The following is a 22,851-nucleotide window of genomic DNA, read 5'->3' on the forward strand; positions in this document are numbered from 1 at the left end:
CAGGGGAGGGACAAACTTTCCATGAGCTGAGGCCCGTGCAAGAGGCAGTGAAGCCTGTCCTTTACCTGGGTCCCAGCTCATCCTCACACCGCCAGGTGAACTCTCCGAAACTCTCGTAGTGCAGGTTGTAGTGGTACAGGACCCGGTGGAGGGCGGGGGCGCCCAGGTCCAGGAGGGTGTTGTAGGCCGTCTGCTGCTCCTTCCCGCTGGTGTAGCCGTTGAAGAGATTGTAGATCTTGTCCGCTATTTCTGAGGAGGGCAGACCGGACAGACGAATAAGGTCACACACACACACAGATGGCTATATATATATTATATATATATATTATATATAGGCACACATACATGCACTACTTAATAATTACTTAATCATGAGCCCAGCATGTGGAGAAAGTGGATTGAGTAATTCACGTTGCCTTTACCCCACCCATCAGATTTCAGTTTTTTTCTTCTATAAAATGAAAGCCTTTGAATACAGTACCATCTAGGTCAATTTCAGCTATTAATATTCTTTGTCTTTATTCCAGTTTCCTAAAAATAGAGAGCCTGAGGCAACGGCTCACAGATTAATACTTTATGGGCAGTGCCATCCCCGGCCAGCAGAGGGAGGAGGCAGGGAAGAGGCAGAGACACCAGAGGGGGGCCCACGACGGGGTGAGGTGGGGGCTGTGTTCAGAGGATGTCGGAAGCTACCGGACTCCCACTGGTCAATCTGTGGGGAGTCGGGGAGGAAGACTGTATTTCAGCACCCCCGTGTGGGTCTGTGGGGCTGCCACACTCGCCCCCAGAAGGCATGCACTCCCTGGCACCTGCTGGCCGCATGTGCTTAAGTACCCAGTGGGTCCTGTACAAGCAACCGGGAAGCCCTGGGCCGCAGAGCAGGCACTGGACTCGGGGAGGAAGCGAGGCGTGCCCAGTCCCGCCTCGTGCCGCAGGAGGAGCTATGAGGGGCCTCAGTGCCCAAAGCCCCCCCCCCGGGCCCACGACGGCAGAGGCTCGGTGAGAGCCACCCGGACCAGAGGGGAAGACGAGCTCGCAGATCTGTGGTGACACATAAGCTGAACCCAGTACATTCTGCAGTTCCAAATGAGCAATCTCTCCTCGTAGTTTGCAGCTTGTAGATTTCTGCCTCCAAGGCAGACACTGCCAGGCCGAACTTGGTGGTGTGGCAAAGGGGCAGTGAATTTGGAGCACCTTGGCATTTCTTCCTACAGAGCTCAGAGCACTTTATCATGAAGTGTTTTCTCATTAAACCTGTCGGAGAAGGGGGATTTGTTTACATTTCCTTCCCGAACAGCTGGGAACTAAGGCTGGCCGACAGTGCTGTCTCAGATCCAAAGTTGAATCTGGAGATGAAGAAACTAAGTCTATAGCTTTCTAAACCAGACTTGACCCCCTGGACCCCCTGATAACTTACAGGCATAGGAACCTAATTTCTTGTCCTAATTCCAAGTGCATGCAGGAGCCTGGTCTTCCTTCCTCGGGGTTCTGAGTGGCCAGCCCAAGGCCAGACAAACCAGGAGGTCGAAAGGATGTTAGCCGAGTGAATGGAACTCGTGACTCGAGAGCAGGCAGAACCCACTTTGGGTGCCTCAGTGACACCTCGCCACAGTGGCCTACACCAGACTCTTGTGGCCAGCAAGCATGGGAACGTTAAAGGGAACGTTAGTTCAGCAATCCATTCAAATTTTCAAAATTTAACAATGCTCAGTCTGTTAAAAAAGGATCCAGAGGTGCAAAGGATGACAATTTTGAAAATAAAGGTTTGTGATATCACAAGTTATTTGTAAAAGGCCCACTGATGGCTAGGAACTTACCATGTGAATTCTAAGCCCCGCCCCATGCCTGCAAGATATGAGTGTCCCGGCCTACAAGTCAGGACACTCGAGATGGACGAGGCTAGACTCTATCTCTTCTTCGCTCTTTTGTGCCAATGCCAAGGGGATGGTGGTGGTTAACAGATTTAAGAGACGGGAGGCAGAGTCTTGGGGGGATGCGACTCTGGGGCGGCTATTTCTAGACAGGCACCTGCCTTGTGTTAACTCCCTCCTCTAACCGACCAGTCCACATACCCATCCCCAGTGCCCTTTACTAGCTCGCGCTGTCTTTCCCCCGATCTCTGCCTCCCCAGGGGCGGCCCGGTCTTCCCGGCACACAGCACAAGCAATGGGACTAGGCGGGCCTGCCTGCCTTCCCTCGGCTTTCTGCCCACCTCTCCTACGCAGCACTTCCTGCAACATGTGCTGAGGCGGGCCTGACCCTCCCTTCTCTCCACAGCCACTCCGTCAAAGGACCCCTCGGTCCTACCGCTGAAATAGTCCAGGCGAGAACCACCTCTCGTCACTCCCCTCCCGGTCACGGTAGTTAAAACATCATCTGCCCTCTGAACAGCCTTCTAGCTGTTCTTCCCAGTTCCAACTTAGACTCTCTCTTCAAGGCCATTCTCATCACAGCAGACAGAGGATCCTCAAAACATCAAGTCCCATCCTGTCCCTGTTCTGCTCAAAGTCCTCCAGGGCTTGCTTCCCATCCAAGCCTTGGGGGGAGGGTGACCTGGACCACTCAAGGGCACTGTTATCTGATCGTTGCCAGTGTCCTCCTCAAACTTCTTCCTTGGCTGCCATTCCCCGTGTGACAAGATCAAAGTTGCTCTCTACCCTCGACTCCTGCAGGGAGGAGCTCGCTGCCTCCTGACAGCTGCCAATCAGCTGCCTGACATCCCGCCAGCTTGCTGCCTATTCAGCAAGCAAGCCCCAGGTGCCCGTTGCTGCCCGCAAGCACGAGCCAATTCTCCCAAGTGGAAGCAGCTGGGACAGCCTCTCCTCACCAGATTCTCTCTGGCATGGAGCCGACAGATGAGGAAATAAGGGTGCCACAGGCCCTCCCCACGCAGCCTCCCATCTGGTGGGTTTCTAGCCTGGACTCAGCCTTCGTCATTGAGGGGTTGCAAAGGCCTTCGAAAGTCGCTTAGCCATGCGCCATCAGCCCCAAAGCACTGGCCCCAGAGAGAGGCGCATCCACTCTGCCTGGAAAGGAAGTTGTGTTCTGCTGTAATGCTCCCATGGACGCCGACAGTTCTGGAGGGGACAGTGTTTCAGTGCCTAACGTGAACACTCTTTTCCTTTCAATGTAGGGCCTGTCTTCATCAGTATTCAGGAGCAAGGAAAGGTTTTCAGCCTTTTGCACAACAACCCTCTAAATATCTAAACCACACTGTGGGCAGACTGGGAATGGATGTCAAGTACTGAGTCCGTGTCGGGCTCTGCTAAATGCTGAGCCTGGTCAGCGCGTTCACTCTGTCCCGAATCCCCACATCTTCACGTCTAAAACAGGGCCAACGTTCTACTCATTCCGTACATGCTTATTGAGTCCCTGTTAGGAAGCAGACCTGGTTATCGAGGGCATTTGCTTAGTAACACATTTGCATATTAACAGAGACACGGACTGATGCTGGGCATTGAGGTGGTGCAGATTTCAAGAGCAATCGTGTGGCCCCGCCGGTCAGCTTGCACGCCTCCAAGGCCCCTGATTGGTGGTTCCCGACCCCAGGGCTATACGGGCCAGCAGGAGGGACAGCACCCAGAACGTGCGTGCCCCCCCAGCACTTCCTGCGTGCCCTTGCTGTGGGGCAGGCACTGGTACCAGTGCTTCACATACAACCCCTCCTATACCTCCGGCTGGAGACTTAGTCTCCAGGCTGCTACGGTCCCTCGTCCCACTGCACAGATTAATAAACTGAGGGAGGCAGCAACGCAGCCCGATCAAGGGCAAGCAGGTAGGTAGCTGGTAGAGCGGGGATTTGAACGTGGGTGGTCTGACGCCAGAGTCTACGTGTTCCTGTAACCAGTTGGTCACCGTTCTGCCTTTTAGGGGTTAGGGGCACAATCCTGGGCAGAAAGAGACCAGGACCCTGCTTGCACGGAACCCCCTGCCCAGCGGGGAAGTGCACATGTTCAACACACGATCGTAACGACAGACAGGGACGCCTGGTCTGAAGGACAGGGACGTGGGGCTCCGAAACTCTCGCGGCTGAGGGAGGGGACCTGGTCTGAGCTCTGCAGGGTGGCGGGGTTGGGAGTGGGTGGAGCTGGGGAAAACACGTCGGAGGAACCGGGAAAGGCAGCGAGGCCACCACACAAACATTCACGGGAGAGTGGGCATGGGCTGCCCCATGCAGGTCCCCATAGGCCGGCTCAATATTTTGATCTTTGTCGGGAGAGGAAAGGCAGCCCAGGAAGGAGTCTGAGGAGGAGCCGGGCTATGATCGATAACGGTGCCCTCGGCGTGCCCGGCGCGGCCAACCAGGCGGTTAGCGTGAAAGGCCTTTCTGAGCAGGAACGTGTGGGAGCATCCATGCGCGGCTTTAGTGGGAGTGGGTCCAGGTCACCTTCTCCGGGGGACTTCGCATCACCACGGAACCGCCCCAAGAACACTGTGAGGTGTCCCTGGTGGGCAGCCTAACACAGCGGGGGTCCGGAACGACATGTAAGGGGACCAGAGGGGTACCGGAGGGTCAGTCTGGCCCCACGATTTGTCCTAAACTCCCATCATCAGTCAGCGTCTCTGCTGATGACGTGCAAACACTCTCCTTTCAGTTCTACTAGAGAGGTCAGCAGCAGGCCAGAGCCCTGGAGAAGCGGTATCCAGGAGAGCTAAATTCTGTTGTGGAGGGGATAAGTCTCCGCACGCAAGGCGGTAGCCAGACCAGCCAGGGGAATCATGGGAAAAGGGCCCCAAGAAGCCTGCTGCTTGCACAGCGGGTGTGCATGGAAGACATAGTCCACCCCAGTGACAAGGGCCGGCCCTGGTGCACGGAAGAGAGACGATGCTTCACCAAAGAACAGCTCCATAATAACTCCAAGGAGGAGGAAAAAGATTTGGACAACATCTTTGGTAGGGAAGGAGTGAGAGCAATTAATTCCCAAACCGCAGCCTTTCTCTGCTTTCATTCAAACTTTTCTGAGGTGCAAACAATACGCAGGGAGTCAGTGACCTGCAGAGCAGCCCGAGGGCAGAGGCCACGGGGATGTCAGCACTCACTGGGCACCTGGCGCGGCACCGCGTGCACCTGGGGCCTCCGTCAGCGCCTCCCACTGGCTCCGGGAGGCACTGTGCAGGCCCGGCTGCACCAAGGACTACGTGGGAGGCAGCGCTCGAGGGGCACCCCCCTCAGCTCCAGGTGGCCCTTTCCCGCCCTTGCTCCCTCTTTCCTGGGGCGAGGGGAGGTCCCTGGGACATCAGTTGCAGACCTGCCAGCTCCAATGTCACTTACCTTGGGCTTTAACATCGTCCACCACGGGGCAAGGGGTCTTGACGATCACGTCACTGGGGCGGGAGCGCCGTCCCGTGTTGTCCACGCCCCACAGGGTGAACCTGGCCGGGAGCGGGGGTGGCATTAGCAAGGAGAACCGAGGCCCTGCAGACCACCAAGGTCAGCCGGGCGGCTCTGCCCCGTGACTCCACAGCGCCCTTCCCGCCACCACCCAGGCCCTCGGGCGTGTGGTCTGTGGCCTCTCGCTGCATCCTGCGTTGGGGTCCTGTGTTGTAAGCTGCTGTGCGGGGGCCTATTGGGAGGCACTGGGGTGCTGAGACCCGGCCCTCAGGGGGCCCGCCGACCAGCAGCGAGAGCAACAGGAACACCCACACTGCGCATGCGTCGGGAACACCCAAGCTACACCTGCGTCCCGGACGCCCAAGCTGCACCTGCGTGGGGGGCTCCGGGGGTGGGAAGCAGGTGTATCTGGCATCCCAGAAGGGTTCGTATCCATGGAAACGGAGGGTCAGAACCAGGGTCTGAAGCCTCTGCTGCCTGCCGTGAGGAGATGATTTAACTCCTCTGGGCTTTGCCTCCCTACTCTGTGAAATGGGGATGTGACCGAACAGCCCCAGGGCAGCACCAGGAGCTCCACCCTGTTCTGTCCCGTCTGTGCTCAGCTGACACTTTGACACCACGGACTGACGACAGTTCTAGTTCAAGTCCAAAGCGAAGCCGCCAGAGTGGAGTGGCCTGGTCCTGCCAGTGGCTTGGGCTCTGCTTCCCACAGGCAGCTCTTTCCGACCCCGAGATGCTGCCCCACAGGCCCCGAGTCCCCAGTGGAAATGTGCCGAGAGCTGTGACGATGAGATGGGGCTCTAAGAGCTCCCCTCCCCCACCCAGAGGAGGCTGAAGACCGGCTGTTAAAGACTGACCCCGGCATTCCCGCCTTGGGCAATGGCGCGGAGGTTCTGCCGCTCAGAGAGGAACTTGCAGGTGACAGGACGGCCACCTCTGGTGCCCTGCCCGGGCCTCTAACAGTAACCCAGCGAGTCTCGTCACTTTCTCTTTCTCGAGTGTCCTCACCGGAGGCCCAATTTGGAATATTCCTCCCTCTTGGCAGAGCCGAGGGAGGAAGACACGCCCGGGGCGGAGTGGCCCAGTACCACCTGCTGTGGGGCAGCACCATCTCGGGGCAGGATGTGCCTGGAGGACTCTGGGCAGAGAAAGGACAGCGGTGCCTCCCCCACCCCTCCCCTTGGAGAGGCCCAGAGAATGTCAGGGTTGGGGCGTATGGGAATTCCCTCCCCATTCTGCCTGCAGGGACCACAGGCACCGCACACTGGCAGCCTCCATCGCTCCAGGCCCCTGGTGCTATGGGGCTTTGCCTGCGCTGACCTGCCTGGGTGCAGGGTACCGTGGCCAGACCGCAGCCGTGGGCTCTGGGCAGGCCTGAGCCTGGGACCAGGGACTCGGTCCGTCCCACCGGCTTCTGCCTAGAACCTCTAGGACCATGTTCCTCCCTTGCTCCCCACCCCTAGGCTGTCCCACCACTCCGGGCAGCCTGGCTCTATGTCCCAGCCTGCACTAAGTTTCAGCTAAACTGAAAGAATACTGAGCTGGGATAAAAATGCCTGTGCTTAAGGTAATTCCCAAATTACTCCAACGGGGCAATCAGTGTAAGATTCAGGCTCCTAGGCACTGACTATGTTTAATAGCAAAGCAAAGTACCAGGAAAGGAAATGCTTCCCGCAAGTGTTTCCCGTCCACACCTGACTGAGGAATTAGACAAACATTCATGACCCACCACCTTTTAAGTGGAGGGGACACTTGACCCAAGAGCCACTCCTCAGCTGCTCAGCTGTCCTAGTGCCCTTGACACTGAAGGAGCCACCTGCTTCTTTCACTATGAAAGCCCGGGGAGCACCTTGTACTCGGGAAGCACCATGTACAGTCCTTTCTGGAAGGCCTCCTCCATCTATGGTTAGCATCAGCGTGTCCACTGAGAACACATGGAGGACAGGGAGGGGACCGGCGGCGATGCTGGGCAGGAGGGCAGAGCCCTGGTCCCAGCCTGGAGGGCTATGGTGTGAGCACGTTCTCCACGAGCCTGCAGCCTGGCTCTGGCTCCAGGGCTGGGGTGTTCCAGGCCCGCGCGCCCTCCGGCCTCCTGCCCTGGGCCGACCGCCCGTGTCTGCTGCTCTCTCGCTCTCCCCTCCTGTGTGGCAATTTCTGCCGATCACCCTGAATCTGTTCCTGTCCTCTGGGTTACCTGTCCGCTGCTGCACAGGTACATGGCTCTCCTGGGAGCCTGCGCCAGGACAAAGGGGTGATGGCCTTGAAGGCCGGGGTCACCTCCCCACTCCGGCCTCAGATTCCCTGTCTCTGAAAGGAAGATGCCAGACCAGACACCCTTTCTGATACTTTTCAGCCATGGATCCCTAACTGCTTCTGTCTCATGGATCCTCCTCAGACTAATGTTTTCTAAGGGCATAGGTTTACCAGGTCAGCCAACTGTGCTGACAGGCAGCTCTACCTCTGTGGACTCAGGTGAAGAGCCAGCTTTGCACTTCCACCTGAGGTACTAAGATCATGCTTCTAGATCCTTCCAGCAGCTCAGAGTGGCTTGCGGGTGGGACACCATGCGTGGAGAAATGCTAATCGGGATTCCATTCTCACCACCGGCCACAGCCCAGACAACCAGCTGTGTGACTCTGGAAGTTACTCCGTGTGGCCGAACCTCAGTTTCCTCAGCTATAAAATGGGAGCAGTGCCCTTAACCTCACCTGGTTCAGACAGCCCCAGACGCACCCTCCCAGGGTACACTCTGGAAGGCTGCCTTCCTTTGTTTCAGAGATGAGAAAACTATGTTGCAGAAACTTTGAAGCTCATTTACAATCACTTAGCGGCTAGAAAAGAGCCAGGCGTGGGGCCCAGGTGGTCCCCATTTCAATTGGGACTCCTGTCCTCCTCCTGCACCTGGGGCTGGAGCTGGGCTCCACTCCATCCCGCACAGGCCGTTGGGGGGTCCGCAGCGCCACCTGGTGGAGGCTGACTGTCTTTCCCTCAGCCCCACGTGCTGGCTGGACCTTGTTCAACCATCAAGGTTCTTGTTTTACAAGCCAGAAGGGGGCGACTCTGGAGCTCACCAAGGGTGTCAGAGTAGGAGATGGTGTCAGCCTCCCTTCTTTGATCAGGGAAGGCTGGCCGCGTCAGGCCAACATGAGCAGGGTCCTCGGTGGGGGAGGGCTGGCTCTCCCCATAGACAGCTCTGTCAGCCTGGTGCTCACAGGCACTTTGAAATCCCTAATTAACAGAGTACCTTAGTGATGAAAACTGGGGAGCCCTCATTATACAGGAAACTTCTGTTGCAGGCATTTTGCGGGGCAGGTGCCTTTGTCCTGGGATTAGCCTGTGTGTCTCTCTGCACTTCCCAGCTCCCCCACAAGACGCTCATCTTCACATATTCTACCTTCCTCTGCAGGAGCCCCCCCTCCCAAACCCATTACATTTATTTTTCCTGTATCAGAAATGTTCAGCCTGGGCATCAAAGTTCACCCTGCAATCAAGCCACTCACACGTCTAGTGCTTTTCATCCTTGAACTCTCTGGCTGCGGAAATGGAAATGATTTATTCTGCACACCTCGACTCTATTCTCATGACCTCGTCTGAAAATTGTTACATGTTTTTCCTCCTGACGGGGTCAAAAGGTCCCAGAACTACACCAGGACGGTCTCTGCCTCAGCTCCCCAACCCGCCCCCCTCCCCTAATGATGGACTTAGATTCCATCATTATCTCTCCTCTTTCGGATTCCGTTCTGCCTCGGCTTCACGAATGCCTTAGCAGAGTTGTTTCCAGAGCACGGTGAGGAATGGGGACGAGCCCCCAGAGAACAAAGTGCCGTGACACGGGGTTCACTTTTCTTCCTTTGAGGACAAACGCTGGCCACCTGCAGCCTCTGTAAACTACCTGTCTCTCTCTGCCCCTGGCCCTGGCTTTCCACGGCAGCAGGGTTCTTGTTAGGCTACCTTACCCCCCAAATTAACAACCTCCTCCCTTGACTTGGCGCGGCCACGCTGTTTTCCCAGTCTCTTCTATCCTCTGACCCACCGTCCGCTCCCGCCCCGCGGGCAGCCTCACTGCTCACCTTCACGCCCCTTCGCTTTCCCTGGCTGTTTCGTCTGCCTGCTGGGCCTTTTCCAACAGGGCCCCTTCCACTGCAATTCTGCACTGTCCAACGCAGACGGCATCCACTCAAGTTACCCCCCATCCCTCTCTCTCCTACGTGTTGCTTGCTCTTCTATCTGACGTTCCTTTCGTTCTGCCTGATGTTAAAATCAGTTGTCTATCTATTTCCCCTCTGGGGTGCCAACTCTTTGCAGGATGAGACAATTGTCTCTCCCTTGCTCCTCCCCCTCCAGTTTCTAAAAGCGTCTGTGTAAGGCAGAGTGGGACAAGACTTCAGAGACCCAAGACAGTTCCCACGTGTCTAAAGGAACTCTAGTAGCAGGAGGGAACCAGCTGGGAGCCTCGGGCTGTGCGAGGTGGGGGACAGCTGGGCCGCACACGTCACTCACATGTAGATGGTGTCGGGCTCCAGGCAGCGGATGATGAGCGAGATGGTGGCGAGCTGCCTGTCGGGCACCTGCGAGGGCATGGCGCAAGGGGACTTCGCGCCCGAGATGACGTCATCCACGAAGCTCAGCACTGTTTCTGCAGGAGGAAGGGATGGAGAAGGTGTGAGGAACCCTCGGCAGCCAAGCGAAGAGGCCAACTCAGTGGGGACTCAGCGTGACAGTCTCTTGGTCCCCAGCCTTCTCCAATTCCAAGTAGAGGAAGGAGACTTAGAAGGAATGCTTTCTCGTGGCTGTTTTGCATTTAACTAAGAGATTTAGGGACATTTGCCCACCGCGAGTTCAGAAACAACTAAGGCATGATGAACAAGGCACCCTTGCAAGATCTTTTATGACATGTCCCTGGTGAGAACAGCTGTCTGATCAGTGGTCACTGCCAGACCGTGGCGGCACCTGTGCACACCAGGGGAAGGGCCGTAGACAGCAGCGTAGACCGCAGACTGTGCCCAAAGGCACTGAATGCATCTCTACAGCCTGCCGAGGGTTTCACCAGGAGACGTTCGCCCTGAGTCAGGCTGTGGGCTCCACCGTCCCATCGGTGACCACTCTCACACACCAGTTTTGGGAGCGATTTACACTGACTGTTCGTATGTAGATGGTGAAACCATTGGGCATGAAAGGCTTCTCACGGGGAGTTTAAGACGTTCTTCTTCCAGCCAGCCCTGGCGAAAGCACAGTTTGCTTTAGGACAAGAGAGGGGGAAGTGAGTCTGTCCGCACAGGCATTTGCCTGGAGGCAGGTTATTAGCAAAGAAGCGTTTTCTTCCGTAATCATGTTCCCTCCTTGTGGGCGAGGGTAACCAGGCCTGTATTGTTACGTCATTGTGCTGGAGGCAATGAAATGGACATTTCTTTTAAAAACAAAAGAGGGACAAAATCAAAACAAGGCTGGTCAGACGCTCCCCATGCAAACCTTGGAACCGAACAAGATGGCTGGTGCTTCTGCTCCCCACCCCCCACCCCCCAGCATAGCCCTGGGACCGGGGCCAGAGAAGAGCCGGGGGCCAGAGCAGAGCCGGGGGCAAGGCACCCCTCTTCGCTTCACTACCCTGCATCCAGAGGGACCCCTGATGTGGGAGACGCTCACCTGTCTCCACTTTGGAGTGGTCCAGCCTGTCGGTGACCTTCTCCTGGCGGATGAGGTAGTCCACGATCTGGACGCCAATGGGGGGCTCTGAGTGCTCCCACGCCAGGACCACGAGGGTGCTGCTGGGCTCGTGAGTGGTGGACAGTCTCAGCCTGAGGGTGGACAGGAGGAAACGTGATGTGGGGACCCCACTGAGCCCAGTGAGGGTCATCCGATGCCACCACCAGCCACCTTCATACCTGTCACCCTACAAACTCTTCCTTCTAACCTTTTCTTACCCAACCACTACAGTGACCCCTTGGAGGGCCTGTCCGCTCCGTTAGAGAGTCGAGTTTCTCGAGGATCCTTGAAACCTACATTTTATTCATCTACATGCCTGTTGCGCGTTAGGAACTCAGCATGTATTTGCGATAAATGGGTAGGTGAGTGGAGGATGATGGACTGCTGTATCGCACATGGCCAGGGATAGTAGTGCTGGAGAGGGCTGGTGAGTTTGACTTCTGCATTTGCTCTGGGAAAACAAGAGTGTGTGCCCACGATGCTCATACATGGGCCCATTGAAGGGGGAGCCTAGGAGACCCCGACAGTAGCAAGCACGCGGCTGGTTCACTTCCCACAGCAGTGTTGGGATCTGCCCCGCTGGGGGGACCCTGGCTTCCCCTCTTGCTATGGGTGCTAACCCATCGTCTTCCCCAGGCCTTCCTCAGGGCGGGCCCCGGAACAGGCTCAGGTTGGAGGTGATGCTCACTGGGCAGGAGGAAGCTGGCCGCACATCAGGCTGTCCTCAGGGTAGTGCCCTGTGTCTGCAAACACAGGTCCTCATTTCAGCTCCTGTTTTTGTTCCTGGGTTGCTCTGAACATCCTGGTTCCGGATTCCATTCTTTCCCCGCTTTTCCCAGTTTGCGGTCTCGTCCCTCTGTGCGGATCGTCCATCTCGGCCACCCTCGCCCCATCTGCCCCAAACCTCTCTGTATGTCACAGACACTCGGTGGCCATTACTGCCCTTCACTGGTAGGAATCTGCAAAGGGTCCAAGCAGTTTCCGTTCCCCTCCTGGTTCTGACTTCATGGGTCTGTGTCTCAGGTTTCCCGCTGGCCTCCAACTCCCTGTTTCCTCCTAGGCCACCGCGTTCTGGGATTTCTCCCAGGTCTGGCTCATCCCAGCCGCCCCCCCTCACACGTAATCCCTGCCATTCACACCCATCCTTGCCTCCCCTACCTCGAGCCCCCCATCGTCCTGCCCTGCTAGCCTCCACTTGGCTCACAGACGCCTGTCCTTGGTCTCAGGGATCACTGGGCAAGGCCCTGGGGATGCAGCACACCAAAGCAATGTTCAATTTCCTTTCAGCAAAGATTTACTGAGTGCCGGTGCTGATAAGAACGTGCTTGGTGAGTGCTGAAGATGCAGAGTGCATCACGCCAGCCCCAGCCCCTGTTTTTGTGGCGTGGTTACCAAACATACAGTTGTCCATGGGATTGTAATCACGTGTGATAAGAACTTCAACAAGAGATCTTGGGCGGCTGTGGGAGCCCCAGCGAGGAATTCGACCAGTGGGAAAATAATGAGAAGCACATGCACCTCGGTGGCTCCTGATGCAGAAACGCGTAGTTTGCATGTGACGCGGAGGGTGGACTAGACCCAAAACAGTGCGGATACAGACAAATTCATTAATTACAGTCACATGTAGGGGGCTCTTGTGAGGAACAGGCATGAGGAAGCTGGAGCCAGGAAGCAAACCTTTCTGAGAACTCGGATTCCGTGAACACACAGACCGAGGCGGGCCTCTACTGAGAAACAGGAGAGAGAGAGAGAGAGAGAGAGAGAGAGTGTGTGAGTGTGTGTGTGTGTGTGTGTGTGACACGGGTCTGTGCAAAACTAAAGTGCATTCTTGTTCCCACTAGCAACCAAAAATCCACATAACTAAGGTCCGCTGCTAGGAGAAGAGACCGGAGCTCACAGGGAAAGTGCAGTCCCGGGCGGATGTTCCTGTCCGTGACAGTGTAGCCCAATTTGCTCTCTGTGACGTTTAGTGAATGCAGGCATTCGAATGACAGCGGCCCCACAGCACTGGTGACTGGACACTAGTGAGCTTGTGCTGGAGACCAAAACCGTTTGGCAGCTTCCGTGTCGGGTGTCCAAAGTGGCTTTCTTGGTGAATTGGTCTAGAAGCACCATCTTCTAATGGTTCCTTTTCTACCAAAAGGAAGGATTTTTACTAATAATGAGCTTAATCATCTTTTAACTCAAGAGGTCCAAGTCACAGCTCCAAGGAGCAAGAAGCCAAAGCTACCCACACGTGGATGGCCCGTGGATGACAGGAGACACTGACTCCTGATGACACTTGACTGTGGTGGTGTCCTCTTGCTCCACGTCCTTCCTGCTCAGTGTTGGCCCCTCCCCGTGCTTCACCATGGCAGGCGGTGGGCAGGGCTCACCAAGACCACCCTCTCACTTGCTGGTTCCTTCTGCCATCTCGCTCCCACCTGCTCGGCCCTCCAGGTTCCATGGGCCCTGAACCTCGCTTCGGGCTGTCTGAGCCTCGCCAGCCCATGGGGCTGTGCGCCTTCCACCAGGCCCCCTGGCCCACCAGCACCCTTTACTGGACGTGGTAGTTCTGTGCTGCACTCCAGTGGCAGATGCCACGCTGGAGACCGGGTAGAGGCTCCTGCCTTGGGCCCTTGCCCGTTGGTTCTTCTGGGATGTCCAGCCAGTCTGTGTGGCCTTCCTCTGACAGGGAGGAAGCTGGATGCATTCATTCCCAGCAGCCTTTGCAGCACTCTGTGCTCTGCTCGCCCCTCAAACAGACGCGGCCTAGGGCTCGTCCCTGACCCTCCGCTCTTCCCAGTTGGTGCTTATCCTGGAGCATCCTTTCTCGGAGCCGCGGCTGCATCCCTCCTCTCTCTGGCTTTGCCCGAAGTCTTCTTGTCTCCAGTGCTGGCTTCTTCACGCAGCTCCAGACCGACTTTCTCTCCGACCACTGCCCTTCGGTGTGGGACCGCCCCACTCTGACCCCGGGCAGGCCCACACGGAACCAGCCCCTCCTAACGGTACTTATTCTTTGGTGCTTCTTCTCTCCGGTGTGGCTTTTTCATCTTCCCACCCGCCCCGGTCATAAGTCAGAGTCCATTCCCAACTTCTCTTTCCTTCCCACACCCACCGTGGGCCACCAAGCCCTGCTGGTTCCCCCCAAAGCCTTCTCTCCGTTGTATCCTGGCCACACTCTGATGGCTACTGTCACGGCTTGGTAGCATTGGCTCTGCTTCCTGCTCCACGACCTTGACAACTTACTCAGTCCGTGCAAGTCCCTCCCCTTGTCTATCACAGGGGGGCTGACACTACCTGACTGCCCCACACGGTGCCTGATACCAGTAAATGCGTTGCTGGCCTCATTCTAGACCTGCCTCCCTCTGACACAACAGCACCGTGATGCCCCTGCCCCCACCGTCCTGGCCAGGCTGTCCTACCTTCTCCGCCTTCGCGGACAAGGCAAGTGCTGCCTCTTCTATGAAGCCCTCCTCATTGGCCAAATCTAGGCCCAGCGGTTCCCTTCCCACGCCGTCTTTAAATGCCTCATACAACTGCTATCAAACCCTTCCTCCTGCCATTACAATTTGCGCGCCTGCCTCCCTGGAAGATCAAAAGCTCCCTGAAGGTTTCCTTCCTGTTCCCCAGGACCCAGCCCCGAGCTTTGCTAGGAGTAGGCCCTCTCTAACAAGAGTTTGCAGAATAAATGCTGAGGCGTGCATGCCAGAGACAGGCCGTGGCGGGGACTCGTACACAGGCTGTGGGAGAGGCGCGCACGTGGGGAGCCCATCAGCTCCGAACGCGGTGGAGTCGCAGCGACACCAGTCCTCGATGACGTCGCCAGTCCCGGAGCACCACAGAGAGCTCATGGTGGCCTCCTGCAAGAGCTGCAAGAGAGGGCAGAGAAAAGTGAGCGTCCAGGGGCCAGGGCTGAGTCACCAGAATCCGGGGACCGAGCATCAAAGCTCCACTGGTCTCTGTACAGTAACTTCCAGCCAGTGGACTGTGGCACCTCCTCACCATTTGTGATCTGAAATTCCTACCCCGGGAGCCTGTTCTGGGAGGCATGGACCTCCTGGGACCCCGAGGGCCTGTCTCACTTTAGCTTGTCTCCAGGGGTTGTTCCGTGGTGGAGGCCTGGGGAGCAAGTCTCCCTCCGCCTGCCGTCTCCCTCTGTTCCGTTCCAGCCTGGGCTCCACCAGCAATGACTCTACACTCTACAATGGGGGGCCTGCCTGCACTGCTCGCCCCTCGTTCCTCTGCCCAAGGCCCCTTCTCCAGGGCCTCCCCACGTGTCCTCCCCTGCCCCCTTCACCCGGCCCCAGGACGCCCTGTGCATTCCTTCTGCCCGCCTTGGATCTCTCGCACGTGATTACCCGTGAACTCCAGCCCTGCCGAGCCGTGTCACGTGACCTGGAGCAGCTTCCATAAGCTCAGCTTCCTCCATGGCAGAGGGGATGAAAATAGCACTTTTGCAGACATCAGCCACATATAAATAGTACACACCAGTCATCAGTAGATGCCAGTGATTATTATTATGTTTGAATGACAGGGTTGGCTCTTACATGGAAGCTTCCAAGTACCACAGTACCCAGAGCAGCTCCTTGCATACCGGGGCCTCACAGCCAATGGTCACTCTTACCTAAACAGCACCAGGGATCACTATAGACGGTGAGGGAGCAGAACTCGAGAGGGGCAGTTCCTGGGGAGAAAGCGGATCCTGTGGGCAGGGAGCCCTCCGTGGGGCCCTGCGGCCTCAACCCCAGCCCAGGGTCGGGGGAAGGAGGACACCGGCTCAGGCCAAGGTCAGAGCCTTCTCTCCAGGTCCGAGCAACACCTGCAGCCTCTGCTTTCCCAGGGCTCCCCCTTCTCTGTCCCTCTCTCACCGGACCCACGTATGACTGGCAAATTAGAGGGAGGAAACAGCTGGCCTGGAAAATGTGAGGCCGAAAAAATTCAAGAGGGAGAAGGAGGAGGAGAAAATAGGAAGAATAAAAAGACAACCCTACACAAATCATCATGTCCAAGCTCAAGGCCAGTATCCGGTATGTCAGCCTTTCGGAAGGTGACATAAGCCGTTTGAGACCAGAACAGTCGAAATAGCGTTCGTACCTCCTCCCATTGGGAGCCTCTAAGGAGCGGGGGCCAATTCTTCACTATCACCTATCAATGTCTCTCGGGCCCGAAGGTCTACCCGAGAGATACACCGAGTAACTGACACCATGATGTAGCGTCCTGCACTTCCCCACTCATCTCCCTCCTCCGGGGAAAAGAGCAGAATTAGAAGGAAAGGCGGAGGGGCAGGGAGAATGGCGAAGACAGAACACGTCTTGGGAAGGAAGGAGAGAGAGAGGGAAGGCGCAGGTGGCTGACCTCTAGCTCGGACAGGAGACGCCTCCCATCCACACCCAAGACCAGTGCAGGGAGACGGGGCAGGGCTGAGTTTGGCAAGCAGGGGACCCAGAAAGGGGTCGCTGAAGACAGACCCCCTGCGGAGTCCACTGTGCTCTCGTCACCCCTGCAGGAAGCAGGGACTCCTCGCCCTCCCGTCCCACCCAGCTCGTCCCTGCTCCCTAGCTCTGCGTGCCTGGCCGCAGGGATGCTTCCGGAAGTGAGCTCTGAGCCTGCTGCTTGCATGCTCGTGCCCAGGAGCTCCTGGGGTAACAGCTGCAGTGGCAGCAGCCCCAGGCGCTCACAGGAGGCCGAGTGGGGCAGGCAGGGCTGGGCTGGGCATTGGATTAAAGCCACTGTCACTTTGGGTCTCCATGGCGACACAAGCCCCTCCTCCTCTTCATCCTTTACTCGCCCCCACCACCCGTGGTGGTCTCTTCTCTCCCACTCGCCTGCTGTAGTCACTCCTATCCAATCGGAGAGGAATGTGTAAGCCAAGGGAACAATTAATCTTCTCACCCCCGTGAAAACAGTGCTTTCAGACACTCGGTGACGGCTGTATGGCGGAGGCAGGTGGGTGAGAGAAACACATACAGGTGCCGGCCCTCCTGCTGGGCCAGGCCCTATCTATGACACAAATTGTCACCCACCAGGTGTCCCTTAAAAGAGGACAGAGAAAGCAATTATCACCCCACCTAGGTGGGCACACCTCTCGGGCAGGTAAACGGCTCACTGCTGTGACTGTACACGTCTTGTCCCCAAGGTCACCTTTGCCTACTGACTCCGAGGCCCCACATCCTGAGCGTTCACGGTTCTGTTTTTGTCATCGCTGTGTCCATTTTGACCCACTCTGCCGTTTCTGTCCTGGAGGAGGTCAGAGACGGGAGGCAAGCAAAGTCGCCACCTCGGTCAAGTTTCTCCTCCTCATCCCTCTGGGTCCCCACTTTTTCTCCTCACGCCTTTGGAAAGAGGGTTCGTGAGGAGCAGAGGGGCGGCTGGGAGATGCGTGACCGCGCCGCACAGTACACGGCTAAGCGTGGATGTGGCGCTTCCTTCTGAGAGTCAGGGCGCTGGGCGGGACTCCCCCCACACCGCCCCCCAGCTGCCAGGTCGCTCACCTCCACCCAGCATGCTCCTTCTGGTCTCCCTGCTGCTGGTCCCAGGCTCAGGGCCAGTCCCGGGCCAATCAGGGGAGGCAGAGCTGAGCCTCCCCCATGACTGTCCCCAAGGCTTCCTGAACCCCAGATCTGACCACTGTGAATGCTGCGCCCCCACTACCTACCTTCTTCCTCCCAGCCTCTGCTGCTGGAAGACTCTGCTGGGACTCCCGAGTCATCGCCATGGGAGTTGTGAACGCACTGACTTGGTTTAATGTGCAAATACGCAAATCTAAGCAAATTAGGGGCCTAGATGAGCTGAACAAAAAGTCTCAGTAGCCACAGTCCGGCATGGGCTCGGCTGCACCGTGTCACCTCCTCAGGCTGCCCGCCACGCCCTTTGTTGCTGCCTCCGCGGCCTCCCTGAGCCGGGAGTCCCAGGCCTCTTACCCTCTGGGTCTGGTTGTTGGTCACCAGCTCATAGATGGGGGCCGCCCTGGTCACCTCCAGCAGCACCGGCTCGGCGGGCGCGTCGGGGCCGGAGGTCACGTGGCACAAAGGGCAGGAGGAGGGGCACCGCCCCTTGCTCTGGCACTCCATACGCACTCCAGCCGCCATGCGCTTGGTGCCGGACTCCGACAGGCTGGCGACGTACTCCGGGAAAGTCAGCACCTTGGGGTCCCTCTCCCGCTCCTCCGACTCGTCGGAGGGGGAGTTGCCTGCCAGACAGGAGAGGAAGAGCATCAGTGAGGAGGGAGGGGGAGGACGGCGTGGCCTCGTGGCCCCTGAGTGCTGGAGTCAAGTCCTGGAGAGGGCAGAAAAGGTCATGGAGGGGGGAAGAATGTCATTCTGTCGTCCCACTCACTGGGGGGTCCCTGGTCCCAGGAACCCTGACATACGCCCAACGGGAGCGCAGGCTGTTTCCCTTCTGAACGTCATTGGCTCCACTGACCCCCTCGGGGTGGGGGGTGCTTCTGCAGTTTCTGTGCAGGCCTGTGACTGTCGTCAGTAAGGCCACAGTAACAGCCGGGACCGTCCCGTGGCTCAGTGTCGTCTGCATCCAGAGAATGGGCAGTGCCCACCCCCAGCACGGTCCGTGGAAAAAGGACAGCGGATTTCAGAGTGCGTCGCACTGGCCAGCATGTGTCGCGCACACTCACCCGCACAGTTTTCCCCCGTTCGCTATCGGTAGGAGTTACGGAGCCTGCGTGTGCCAGGAACGTGCTACCTGATCAAGACCTCCTTACACGGGCTCTCCACACGGAGCTCTATCATTCCCCCCATTTCAGAGAGGAGAAAACGGGGCCCCAGGGGCCCCAGAATCACACAGCTCACCTACGGTGAGATCTGAGATTGGAATCCAGTTTCGTCAGATTCCAGAGCCTTCACCCCATAGGATGTCTCCCCTTCATTATTAATCAACATGCTAAAGATGGGGAAGGAAGGTTGGCTTTTTCAAAAAGATCTGAACTCCAAAGCCTGAAAGATGGGTCTTTATCACCCTGATTGATAAGTAAAAGGGAGGTGGGCAGGCAGGCTCTTGGTTGGTGTTTTGGTAACAACAGTGGAAATGCCTACCAGGAAACAGTGTTTTCCCCGGATCGCTGCAGAAAGAGTGCTTGGTATTTCTCTCCCAAGCCCTCATGACTTTCCCCTTAACTTATTAGTCCTACAGGAAGAAGGAAGCAGAGTCTGCTGGCACATACCCCGGGTTCCCCAAGAGCTCCCTGACCCCTGATGTCCCAAACAGAACAAGTACACTGGGGCCCCAGGGGCTGCTGGGAACAACGGGCAACAAGACAGTGATGCTCACGCTCTCTGGGCCAAATCTTGGGAGGAGCCAGTTGAAAGGTTCTAGAAGATACACCTCACTGACTTCCCCGGGGAGTTCTCTCTTACGGAGTCCAGGAAGTGCTCTGTGGCCCCCTCTTGCTTGCCCCGCAACACGTATCATTCGAGGCCATGCAGCACCGCGGTCTCCCAGAGACGGATCCCCATTATACGCCTGAGGCCTCTTCCCTCCCCCCCTCACCTCCCCCTCGGCGGCTGCAGGCCCAGAACCCCTCCTGCAGGCAAAGGGCTCACTCAATGACTGTACAGGCGGGAGATAATTTATTTCACATCTGCAGCTGGTTTAATAACAGACGCAGAGTTGAGCTCAAGCCCTTCCTAGGTTATCAGAGAACGACAAACCCGCACACACCAAAACCAAAGGTGATGTGACCAGGTAGGAGGCCAGGGGCCCAGGCCAGCTAGCCCGGAAGTCACTCCAAGCCACGTACCAATCGTGGCTGACAGTCAGGCTTATGCAATGCATGCCTGGAAGTGTTTGTACAGAGGCCTTGATCTGGCAGAACTGTGCTCACCCAGCGCCCAGCCAGGCTCCCTGGCCTGGGCAGGATAAAGGGGGCGGGGTCTTTGAATTCTTGATGTTATTTCTAGAAAAGCAGGCCTTCACTCATTGGGGAAGCGAATACAATTGAAAAAAAAAAGCAGTAAGGACATAGTGCTTCTTTTCAAGATAAGAGTGTTACAGCTTTGCCTTGCAAGCCCTCCCAAACAGCTTGAGGGCGTCCTGGTTGGCCCCAGGCCCCTTCGAGTCAGGTGCATTTCGAGATAAATCACAGCCCCTCCTAGTGGAGAATGTCTTCAGCCAAGAAACAGGGAAAAGGTTTTCCACAAAATGACCACTAGGTGGCGTATCAAGCCCAAAATGACTCAGAGAGGGAAGGAAAGGTGCAATGAATTCTGTGACGGCCCCAGCATCACAGAAAATGAAGTTACGGAAAAGCAACACAGCTACTTTCTCCATCAATTAATAAAAAACTAATGAGTAAAGTAATCCTATCCAACATATCCTAAGGAGAAAAATATAAATTGAGAGACACAAGATAATAAAGGGAAAAAACAAAGCTCACAGGGAAAAAAATTTTAAATTCTCAAATACTTCACATTTGAGTAAAATTGGCTTTGGGGGTTGGGTAATAAGATGCCAAGAAATTCCTTTCCTCTGACCTTTAATCCTCAAATACCCAGGAACACCCCTCGCCCCCTCCACCCACGTCCATATAGAGAACCCCCTGCCGGTTCGCACTGCTCAGGATGTTCGGGTCTGACAGCCCGGCGCGGCCACTAGAGGGCACTGCGACCTCACAGAGTCGGCAGTTGGGTGCCTGCTTCCGCCTCCGCCCTCCAGCCATCCATCCTTAAGGCTTTAATTATGGTGAACGTTTGTGGGGCTGCTCCCCTCGTTTCTTCTGTCTTCTGGCTTTCCCAATTAAAATCAAGGCGCTACCCCGAAACCTGTATAATTTTATTAACCACTGCCACCCCAAATATTCAATAAAATTTTTTAAAAAATCAAGGTGTCGCAACACCTCACCCCCACCCCCTAACCTCCACTCAATATCCTTCAGCCCTGGACAGCGGCCAGGTTAGGGAAAGAGAGGCAAGGAGGGTGCAGAAGAAGATGGTGGGAAGCCACCCAACTCCGGTTTTAATTCAGAATCACATTTCCCTTCTCCTGAAAACATCCCGGCCCAGACAAAGTGGGTCCCACTGGGGGCCAAGACTGCCCACCCCTCGGGTCCCCTCATCACACAGGAAGGAGCTTTCTGACAAGGAGGCAGATTCCCACAGCAGCAATGAGCCGGGAGCTCCCAAAAGGCTCTGCCGGCAAAGAATAGAGGGTGGGGTGGTGTGGTGTGTGTGTGCGTGTGCGCGTGTGTGTGTGGGCACGCTGGGAGGGAACGCATTTTCCACGCGCGGTTTAAGATACAACCGGGAAATACCCCAAATACCCTGGAAGAAGGAGTCCGGTGGTGAAAGGCCAGGCCGATGCCCCTTTGACCGAAGAACACCTGCAACCACCACGTCCGTGGCAGGTGAGACAGCCGTTCAGACCCCGAGAGCTGAAGGAGAGTCAGATCTTTAACCTTCGCCTTCAACTCCCCTCGCGCTGGGGTGGGCAGCTGGGAGGCCTGTGTGGGCAGGGGCATGGAGGTGGCTTCTGCTGCTTCCTGGGGACTTAGTGCCCCCCCCAATCCACAGCTGCTTCTCCCCACGACTCCCCTCCAGTAGATCCTGGGGAGAAATACTCTAGTAATTTGAGACCCCACACTGTCTCTCAATAAGATGAATATTCTATTTCGACAAGTACACAGTCTCTGGACATAAGACACAAGCTACAGTTAAGGCCTCGAAAGACTATCGTTGGCACTGGTGCCCTGTGACGGAGACGGCCTGGGTGTGCCCCCCTCCCCCCATTTCGGCAACCACCGTGCTGCTCCCAGGGGTGGGTCTAGAGGCCAGCCTAGGACTGCCAACCTGAAATGTAGTTAGCAACCCCTAAACTGCAAAGCATTTTTCAAATACAGTTTGCTATAAGTAAATGCCACTTGCTGGAGGCTAAACCTGTACCCTGCAGCCCAGAGTCGGTGAACTCTCCCTGTAGAGTATGATGGTGTGAGAACACCAGCCTTCTCGGTGACTGAGAACCCACCGAGGCCATGCCCAGGGCCTCGGGCATGTGCGTAGCCACCCACCTACACTGGGGAGCCCGTGAGGATTCTGGGGCTGCCTTAAGTACCTCTCCAGAGCCAGTGCCCAAGGCAATGGGATGCTAACGGCCCCACAGTGAGAGCGACAGAGGACCTTCATTAGACAGCAAAGACATCAAGTGTGCGCTTATCAGACCCCAGGTTTGGGAGGCGGCTCCGGCCCGTGGGAAAGAAAGTTTGACGTGGGGAAAACAGGACTCGGCCACACTGGGCCGGGATGCCCACCGACAGCCCCACTCCCGGTACTGTCCCCCGCCCCCCAACCTGACCCACCCTGCTCCTCACTGGATGTCCTCTGTTACCTGGGGTCACATTTATGTTCACGCACCCAGGCTCCGCTCAGCCTGTCAGGGCATTCGATCGTGTATTGGGACAGGGAGGGCCAGGGACTCTGCACGGACTTAATGTGAACTCATGGACAGGCTACGGGACATACTTGCAGAACAAAGGGCAACACACTTTGGATTGGCGATCAGAGGGGAAAGAGCAGGCCGCATACTGGCCTCGGCTCTCCACCCCTGTGGGGGCTGACGCGTGCCCCGGGGTCAGGAGCTCTGTCTCCCTCGGAGCGGTGCCCTGAGTTTCGGTGTATAGATCCATACCCACATCCATCGCTCTGTCTCTATCATCTACTATTACCTACTATTACCTATCTATTTATCTGTATCTCTGTATATGTACTATCTCCACACACACACACACACACACACACACACATGACAGAGGAGAAAGTGGGAGTGAGTGTATTAAGTCATGACAGGGGATTCCAGTGTTTCACTCAAACACAGTAAAACCGAAGCCTTTG

At 56.6% G+C, this 22,851-nt stretch overlaps 1 protein-coding gene across 3 annotated transcripts in view; it reads right to left on the minus strand.

The window, feature by feature from the left end:
* Positions 1 to 22,851, minus strand: part of ASTN1 (astrotactin 1) — a 273,650-nt gene that overhangs the window by 3,906 nt on the left and 246,893 nt on the right. For all 3 annotated transcript variants that reach the window (XM_037035063.1, XM_037035064.1, XM_037035061.1), the window contains exons 17-22: positions 17,938 to 18,206; positions 14,753 to 14,886; positions 10,976 to 11,127; positions 9,833 to 9,968; positions 5,273 to 5,373; positions 66 to 249 (exon numbers count right to left, since the gene is read on the minus strand). In XM_037035063.1, the coding sequence (XP_036890958.1) occupies positions 66 to 249; positions 5,273 to 5,373; positions 9,833 to 9,968; positions 10,976 to 11,127; positions 14,753 to 14,886; positions 17,938 to 18,206 (976 nt within the window). The remainder of the gene's footprint in view (positions 1 to 65; positions 250 to 5,272; positions 5,374 to 9,832; positions 9,969 to 10,975; positions 11,128 to 14,752; positions 14,887 to 17,937; positions 18,207 to 22,851) is intronic.

This window comes from Sturnira hondurensis, unplaced genomic scaffold (genome assembly GCF_014824575.4).
Source record: "Sturnira hondurensis isolate 20B ecotype Veracruz unplaced genomic scaffold, ASM1482457v3 Scaffold0022215, whole genome shotgun sequence".
NCBI lineage: Eukaryota > Metazoa > Chordata > Mammalia > Chiroptera > Phyllostomidae > Sturnira > Sturnira hondurensis.